At 32.8% G+C, this 9,054-nt stretch overlaps 1 protein-coding gene across 2 annotated transcripts; it reads left to right on the top strand.

Moving 5' to 3' along the window:
* Positions 1 to 1,093: 1,093 nt before the first annotated feature.
* Positions 1,094 to 4,282, top strand: LOC149512675 (secreted mono- and diacylglycerol lipase 1-like). Of its 2 annotated transcripts, XM_089751894.1 has the most exons (7): positions 1,094 to 1,584; positions 1,692 to 1,759; positions 1,943 to 2,015; positions 2,170 to 2,260; positions 2,473 to 2,667; positions 3,337 to 3,425; positions 3,742 to 4,282. In XM_089751894.1, exons 4-7 carry the CDS (start codon positions 2,219 to 2,221, stop codon positions 3,776 to 3,778), a joined length of 363 nt encoding a protein of 120 aa, XP_089608020.1. In that variant the 5' UTR covers positions 1,094 to 1,584; positions 1,692 to 1,759; positions 1,943 to 2,015; positions 2,170 to 2,218; the 3' UTR covers positions 3,779 to 4,282. The 2 variants fall into 2 exon arrangements, with proteins under 2 accessions (XP_089608020.1, XP_089608019.1); XM_089751893.1 differs by lacking the exons at positions 1,094 to 1,584; positions 1,692 to 1,759; positions 1,943 to 2,015 and having other exon boundaries at positions 2,078 to 2,260.
* The last annotated feature ends 4,772 nt before the right edge of the window (positions 4,283 to 9,054 follow it).

Raw genomic sequence — 9,054 nt, 5'->3', positions numbered from 1 at the left:
ACTAATTGTAATATAATTATATTATATAAAAGTAAATTCATGTGTATTTATTTAAAATTAATTTTTTATAATATAATTTTTTATAGTATTATTGTTTTTTTTTTTAAGTGAATCTAAGTAGTAAAAGCAAAAACAAAATTTTTTACTTTTGAAATTGATTATAAAATCATGTGAATGTAAACAAATATTTTTTTATTGAACATTTTTTACAATAAAACTTTAAACTAATTGTTTAAAATTTAATATCATTACTTATATGTGTACATAAATATATAAAATAAATAAAATTATTTCTTACGTCGCATAAATTACAATCTTATTTTATTTTAAAATTTGATAAAAATACATAAATTATTAATATTTTAGATGAATAAATATTCAAATTATTAGATCTAACGGTGAGGATGGAATGATTAGAGGAGAAGAATTCCCAAATCTGAATGATGGTGCTATGGGACCAAACCGCTGGACAGAAAGGGGAAAAGGAAAGGAAGCATGCCAAGGGGAAAAGGAAAGGAAGCATGCCATTATTCTATCAAATAGATTCTCCGAGTCAGACAAGTTAGTATAAAAATGCAGACAAAGACAAAAGCAAATGGAAAAAAGAAACGACTGATTTAACGGATTAGAAAAGTGTTGTCATCTTGTGATGAAACTTAAAGGCAAACGAACTTTATCCTGAAGAGAGATTTGTCACGTAAGACAGAGTCTGAAGATAAAAATTATATAATAATTAAATATAATAATATCTAATAAGATTGATGTATTAATGAAGAACGTTGACTTAGAAATTAAAATAAATAGTAAAATTGATGATATCATATCGAAGAAAAATTAAAGAGGGAATAACTATAATTTATCGTATAGATAGATATTAAAAAATTAATATAATAAAAAATATAATCGTTCTTAAATAATTTTTCATTAATAAAAATAAGAAAACGGAAAATGCCCTCCTCCCAAAAAAAAAAAAAAAGTAAGAAAGAGAGGTTAGTGAATTTAATTAGGAGTGTAAATGATACATTAGTATTCGTAAGCTACTCGAATTTAATTCGAAGAAAATTCGAATTTGGTTCGATTATTATCGAGTCGATATTAATCGAGCTTAATCGAACGAGCTCGAGCTTAAAAAATAAAATTTGATTGAGTTTGAACCGAATATCGAACATCGAGTTATGAGTCGAGCTCGAGCTCGAGCTTCTCACTATTCAACTCGACTCGGCTTAATTATATCCCTAGATCCAACGAACCTAAAAATCTAATAAATTTTTTGGAAAAAGAAGTAATAAATTTATACTTATCCACATCAACCCAATATTTCCAAAATACCCCTCACATAATCTACCCAATATTCTCAAATACCATCCATCCACAGGCTACCAAATATTTCAAAAATCCGCGGCCATAGAAAGTTCAACAAGGGCAATTAAGTAATTGAAAAAAAAGAAAACCGAAAAAAAATTAGAAAAGAAAATCCGTGACACTTAATATTTTGCCTCCTCTTCTCCGACCCTTCCCTCCCTTTCCCAATTATTGACCCCCTCAAGCCAACCGGAGCCGTACAGTCGCCGTAATTGTTTACAGGTGCATTTCTCATTTTGTATTTGAATATTTATTAGAACCATGACCCATGTTATTCTTTTTTATTTTTTATTTTTGTAATTGACATTTAAATGACTATGAATTGATAGGCATTTGCTGGGGTGGCAAAGGATCTTAATGCCATTGTTATTGCCTTTAGAGGAACGCAGGAACACAGGTACTAATACTATTTTCCTCGATAATATCTGTTCAGCAATGTTTTCAAAAGCAAGACTGTTAATGGCATGGAAACTTAAATGATACAAAAGATTTGTAGCACGCAGAAATTAAGATACTGTTTTCTGCAAATCTAATGAGCTTTATTGTTTTCTGTTTGATTGATTTATCTATCCATTCACAGCATACAGAATTGGATTGAAGACTTATTCTGGAAACAGCTTGATTTAAATTACTCTGGCATGCCTGTTGCTATGGTATGCATAACAAATTTCTCCCTATTTGTGAATTTATGCTGTAGTGATTGTTATTAATCGTTAGTCCTTTTGCTGCAATTTCAAATGCACCATGGATTTTATGCTGCTTACCACAACACAACCATACGCCCTGGAATTCTAAATGCTGTTAAAGAAGCAAAAGAATTTTATGGAGACCTTGATATCATGGTGACAGGCATTCAATGGGAGGGGCTATGGCTTCCTTTTGTGCACTTGATCTGACGGTAATCTTGAGTCTTTCTTGATACAGCTGGAAATATGTTATTATTGCTGTTCTTTTCATAATGTGGTAAATGCGAACCTTCTTGATTGCTACATGAGGTTGAATTATGTATCATTGTTTTTCCAAATCTTTTGAGTTAATTTCTGGTTAAATATGAAGATTGCCTAGCTACTGTTTCAGAGTTGAATGAGAAATGAAATATTTTATTCCCAGGTTACTCATGAAGCCAAGAATGTTCAAGTTATTACATTTGGACAACCTTGGATAGGGAATGCTGCTTTTGCTTCTTATTGTGGCAAACTTGTGCCAAACACAATCAGAAAAACGAACGACCATGATATTGTACCTCATCTGCCCCCATACTATTCTTATTTCCCTCCAAAGACATACCATCACTTTCCTAGAGAGGTAAGGATCTGTGTTTGTTAAAATAAGTTCTCCATGATTTTTTGGTATTGGTTTTAAGCAAGCAATTTAATTTGGCAATGAAAGTGCAAACTTAGGCTTGAGAGTTTGCTAATTGGATTATTATCAGTAACTGAATATTGAGAAATTTAATGTTATGTAACTTTCCGTTGAGATACCTTTTCTACTGTTGAGGAAACCTGGATTGTTGCCAAAATACCAATATACGTCCATTGCTTGTCTTGACTCTTATTAGCCCTAACAGTGAATGCCAGTATCCAAGAAATGTTGTTGGATGTTCCTAACAGTTCTTGAAAGAGACTTATTCTTTGTTTGTCCATCCCATTACCAAACAGGGTTGCCTTTTTACTCATTTGTTCATTATTTAAATTTTCCATTACCAAACAGGGTCTTGAATGTGCTAGTTTACCTTTTAGGGTCTCATGGTGCTTATGGTTATGGCATTACATGAATGTAGATATAAACAAGGTCTTTGTTTTTAAGTCTGTAAACAATTTAACATACTCTGTAGTTTGACCATTTTTAAAGCCTAAAGTTTTTGAATCAGTAGTGTGGTTGATATTGGACTAATGTTTGATGCTTGAAAGACTGCAGCCTGATTAAACAAAGAATTGTATGGATAAGTTTGTTAATTATATCTCTTGTTTGTAGGTGTGGCTGTATAACCTTGGACGTGGAAGTCTGGATTATAGAGCTAAGAGCGTCTGTGATGGCTCTGGTGAAGATCCAACCTGTAATAGGTAAGCCTATTTCTGTATGTAGATTTTGATCGTGATGGAAATTTATTAGCAGTTCAAACTTCATCTATTACTTATGCAACTTTAACTTTTCCAATTTATTAATTTGCTGAAGTATTAAATTAATTGATTCAGTGCTGCAATTTTTTAAAAATGTTAGATGACGGCATCTCCTATATATGTGTTGAATTCCCTCATCTTCTCGGTAAAAAAAGGAAAATGATGTCACGGATAATTGCTCTTTCTAAATGAGAAGTGGGTGTGAATTATTACTTTGGAAATCTGTCACAAACTCTTCTATTTTCGCATTCTATTGCAGGTCAGTGACAGGGAGCAGCATCGCTGAGACCACTTGAATTATTATGGTGTCGATTTAATGTGCCAACAATGGAGATCGTGCAGTATTGTGATGGATCCTCATGTTTCAGAGTATGGCGAAACAGATCACAAAGGAAATTTCATTTTGTCCAAAGATCCAGCCACAGTTGTTCTGAAAATGAATACTCAGTCAAATGAAGGGGAAGTTACATCTACTGCATAATTTATCAGTTTCGTGATTTGAATTTCTCCTGGTAACTATGTTTTCCGCTTCAGATAACTGCGTTTTCATTCTTCCGTTGAAGCCACTTTAAAAGCCATTGAAAATGAATGTTGTCGATGTGGGTTGCATTCGGGGTACAAGGAATTTGTGTAAATAACCAAATTGTACTCTTTTTTTTTTTTTTTTTTTTTACATTTTTGAATGTTGAATTTCAATGCCAGCTTAAAAATTTGTTTCTTTACATCTTTGTAAGTTTCAACTTTGTCGTTCTTTGGAAGAATGATCTTTTCTTTAGAAGTATTTCATCAAAATAACATAGTGAACTGGAAGATACGAGGCCAGACATAAAGGAAAAATTTGTGTACTCGCCTTCACACCATACTTGGTTCAGCATTATAGGTTGCAGATCTAGGGTTAAACCTCAGATACTGTACTAAACTCTTTATAAACTCCAGACAAAATGAAAAAGAAAAGAAAAAGAAAAACTTGGTTCAAACTGGTTTCTGATCAAATGGAAGAACACAATGAGATGGGGGGGCAGCATCTTTTGTTGCTAGCTTGGATCAAACTTAAAAACCATAAGGCCAAGGGCCAGTTCTTGCGATCAGGTCGCTTTGAATCTAGATTTCTGACGATAGAGATTGTTGAAATGATGATTCGTTTATCTGTTAGTCTCTTTATCGCCTTGAATATAGTTAATTTCTTGCTTGGATGCTATACATGAATCATAATTTAATTACTAAAATACGTCATAATGCTGAATAATTCGGATCATAAACGACAACGACCTTTAAAACAATACCAATCACAAGCAAGAAGCTCTCTCCCTTATGGGTGAATACAATTTTTTTTTTTTTAAATGAAGGAGATCATATTTTGGGGCTTGAACCTCAAATATATCCTAGGCCGCATGAACCAACCGAGTTTACATTTTGGGTCAAATGTTTATGAATATGAATGAATATCAAATTCTTTATTGTGTCAATAAACAAGTTAAAGCATGATTTATCTCCTTTTGAGCCAAAAACGGGGCCGATCAAAATGAATAAAGTTTTCTGGCAATAAACTTACCCAATATGACCAAAATTTAACTAAACTTTTTGATTTCAAGATCATTATAATTTTCATAGCCTAAAGCATTCCTAGTACTATTGGGAAGTTGATGAAATTTATGTAACAGCTAGCAATGTCCACATTCCAAGAAAATTCAGCATGGAAGATCAATTATCATTTCATAGCTTAAAGCATTACACATGTTTCTTTGAAGAGGGATTTGAGCAGGAATATGATCTTAATGCATGAAACTGAAGTGTAAAAACAGTCTGATAAACACAGAGAAAACTGCTTGGAAAGTTTCACTCAGCCTTCATATCATCCGCTGGTGAACCTGCTGGTTTTTCTTCCTGCACCACAACGAAACGCATGTGAGTACTTCGAATTTTCTTTTCTGCAGCAAAATCAAACTTGCAAATGCAATGACTTGAAATAGGAACCAAAACTGGGTTTAATAATTAATACCTCTTTCCCAACAGGTGAAACTTTAGCTTCAGTAGCTTCTGCTTTTCTTAGATGTATTTGATTAATTAAAAAATTAACCAACTGAAAACTTGTCATTGAATTCGTGATACCAAACTTAACAAATACATTAAAAAAGCTATAAATTCAAATTTAAGAAACAATGAAATCACACAGTTAATTCCTTATCTTTTATTAATTCCTTATCTATTTTATTATTGACGTAGGAACAAAGAAAGTAAAAAAAAGAAAAAAAATTAATGACATTTTTGGATACAAAAGAGTAGGATAATCTTACAATCCAACTAATCTAAGCATATGCAAACTTCTAAAATATTATTAGGAAAAAATGCTATGTGCACATCGTTTGTGGCATGTAATTTATGGACTACTATTGCTCCTATTTGTGCCAGTTGGGGAATGTCAGCAGCTTCTGCACTCTTGACTCTTTGTTACTTCTCCTATCACCCAACTTTGCTTTATTCTGCTTTAGGCTTTTGGTCTGTGAAAGCTTTTCATTCTTCAAAAAACAAAATTACTTTGTGATGGTGGTTATTAGCAATTTGGTAACTTTGACAGCTTCCTGTAAATTAAAATCTCATTTTGAATTAGTGATTGCAAGAGTTTTCTGTATGCCTTGTGCTTCCAGCAATCGATTATCTTGAATCATATAACCAATTGAATTGCTGCCTTTGTTAAAAGACTGGAATTAACAAAATATATGACTTGGAGGTTTTGCAATGTTTCAACTAATGAAAGGATAATAGATATAAATCAAAGGGTTATTAATAACTTTTCAATATTTTCTTGCAATGGGAATGTAGTTTTTGAAAAAGCAAAAGTGTTGTTCTAATATTAGGTCCCATAGTTGTTTATCCATCTTGATAAGCATCCCACCCCCTTTCCAATATGTTATTATTAGAGTAAGTCTCTATTTGAATTTTATTGTACTTTCGATACGATGCAATTAAATTCATCACACCATCAGTTAAATTTAAATATCAATTTCAGTGAGATTAAGTCAACATAAATTTCTCATTAGATTATTTTTCAATCATAGCTATATTAATTTTTTTTAATCGCAGTTACAATAATTTTTATTACTATTTTAAATTTCACTGCAATTAATCTCACCACCAATCCAAATGGAACCTAATTAGCATTTGTTTCTTTTTTTCAGCTCATTTTGGGTTATACTTAAACCTACCAGGTGTAAACACAATAGAATTATGCCAATATCCTGTGTTTTATTACGGTCCCCTTCATTAAAATTTGACAAAAATACTTCCATTTTCACCTTCCAATTGATCAGCCCTGCCAATAAAGATGAATTTGAAACCCCATGTAAAGGAGTCCTGCACAAAATAAGAGTGAATCTCACTTTTATGAGAGGAGAACGGTGACAAGAAAAGTATTGATTAGAAGTATTTCTCAATTGTTGATGGATCATAGCAACAACAACAGACATAAAAAAATACAGTGATTTATTTGATTCTTTTAACAACAATTTAGCCCCTTGTTTTCCAAATAGGAGACTCAAGAGAGTACCTTGTCATTCTAAACGCGACCCTTGTAATACAAAATTCAATTAAACCTTGTCAAATATCTAAATAGAGATAAACTTAATTACTCCCTAAACAACCAATCATAGTAAAAACTTCATTACATACCAAATTATATTATATAGTCTGAATGAACCACACCCAAAACACATTGAAATTCAGCCAAAAGAAATCTGCAGTACAATATAAAATTCCAATCCATGGAATCGCAATCACATGATGATTCCAATTTCCATGGATACCAACATCTCATAAGAAAAAAAAAAGAAAGGTAAATTGCAACACAAGGAGGAGTTCTGATTATTCAATAGAAACAAAAACAACATAGGAAAAGCCACATTACGAGACTCTTATTGATATAATTCACCTACTCATTACTTAGCACTAGAATCTGTGAAAACAGACCGGCCTTGCTTCATGTAACAATAACCTGGCATAGGGGAATGAAAATAAACATAACATTGAGTAATCATTTCCATTGATATGATACAGTATACATTTCTCAGAAGAAATGTGTTCATATATAACAGTCCGATACAACACACAGTAGCAGTCTAGCAGAGTGCCTTTAATCGAAATCCCATTGCAAAATATATTAAGAAACCATAAAATCAACCATTATTAGGACCAAGTTTGATTAATAAAGAAAAAGTTCGAATAAATAAGTTAATGAGGAACTCATTGCAAATACCAAGAACAGATGACAAGTAGATGATTCATTTTCATAATTCTAATTTGCGTTCGAAACTATTTACTCCCATGTCTTATAGGTAATACAGTTATTGATATTTTTTGACATTTTGATCATCGAAAGCAGAGGAAACAGAGTCGTCGTTTTAAGAAGTACCAATCCAGTCCAATGCAAAAGCAGCACAGAGGTTCACTCTAGCTAGCTAGCGGCCCAGTTTAACAGGGTTAACGTTGTTATATGTCATCTGACAAACCATAGTATGTTTGTCTGAAGAAAAAGTTAAGGTCCATGGTCACCTGAAGAAGAAGATGAGAAACTGTTTTCCTGCCTGTCCATCTTTTTGGAACTTCAGGGTAATCCTACATGCTATATATGTTAATTTAAACGTTATATGTTCTCTCACAAACCATAGTCTACATGGCTGGAGCAAAAGTTGAAGAAAGATCCATGGTCTCCTGAAGAAGGCCAAAAGCTCATTTCCTGCCTGCCCATCTCTTTGGAATTTCATGTTAATCCTCTATGCTATACATGTTAATTTAACCTCACAAGCTAACAAAATGATTCGATTATAACACATAAACAGGACGATGCAATGCCAATAGATAATATATATATTCAAGGACAAAAAAAAGTTTAAAAAAAGGGTTACTAACACTGTTATGAAGAAGCAGAGGAGTGTCCTGCCGCATCAGCTAGCTGTACATCATCCTGGACGCCCACTTCACCCACTTCAGCAGTTCGACGGCCTCGGATACATTTAGATATGATTCGCATTAGGACAAGAACAGAGACAATCAGAAACAGAAACGAAGTTGTCCCTTTGATCCCCTTAAACTTGAAGGTTTCAGAGATGGAAACACTGAACGTTGATGATGATAAGCTGCTGTTGTTTGCCCCCATTTTAGCACAAGCTACCACAACCCTTTCAACCTAAAGAAATGTAGGAGAATCAAGTTGTTAAAACTAGAGTGTAAAGATGGAACGTGTAATAAAGATGAGATCAGGGTATTTGCAGAGGAAGTGAGCATTAGTACAAAGAAGAAAAATCCGAGCTCAGGCTTTACGATAAAAATCCGAAAATACCCCTTCAAGATCAGGGTATTTGCAGAGGAAGTGAGCATTAGTACAAAGAAGAAAAATCCGAAATGAAGGATTTACGATAAAAATCCGAAAGTACCCCTTCAATGTTGCATGTAATGTAAATTTCACACGCCGCTTTTGAGTACATACACTATTCCTTTTGGTACCGGAAAAGAGATACATTCCCTTAAAGATACCTTTTTTTTTGAATTTTTTTATAGATTTTTTATATATTATTTTTAT

Source organism: Durio zibethinus, chromosome 22, assembly GCF_047325235.1.
Source record: "Durio zibethinus cultivar Kanyao isolate XHJ-2024 chromosome 22, ASM4732523v1, whole genome shotgun sequence".
Taxonomy (NCBI): domain Eukaryota; kingdom Viridiplantae; phylum Streptophyta; class Magnoliopsida; order Malvales; family Malvaceae; genus Durio; species Durio zibethinus.
This window is presented reverse-complemented; position numbering and strand designations above follow the sequence as displayed.

Bases quoted from the DNA above. Each gene is read 5' to 3' on its own strand.
- LOC149512675 (XM_089751894.1), top strand. From the start codon at position 2,219: ATGGGAGGGGCTATGGCTTCCTTTTGTGCACTTGATCTGACG. The intron at 2,261-2,472 runs GTAATCTTGAGT...TTTTATTCCCAG, and splicing joins TTTGTGCACTTGATCTGACG to GTTACTCATGAAGCCAAGAA. The intron at 2,668-3,336 runs GTAAGGATCTGT...TCTTGTTTGTAG, and splicing joins ACCATCACTTTCCTAGAGAG to GTGTGGCTGTATAACCTTGG.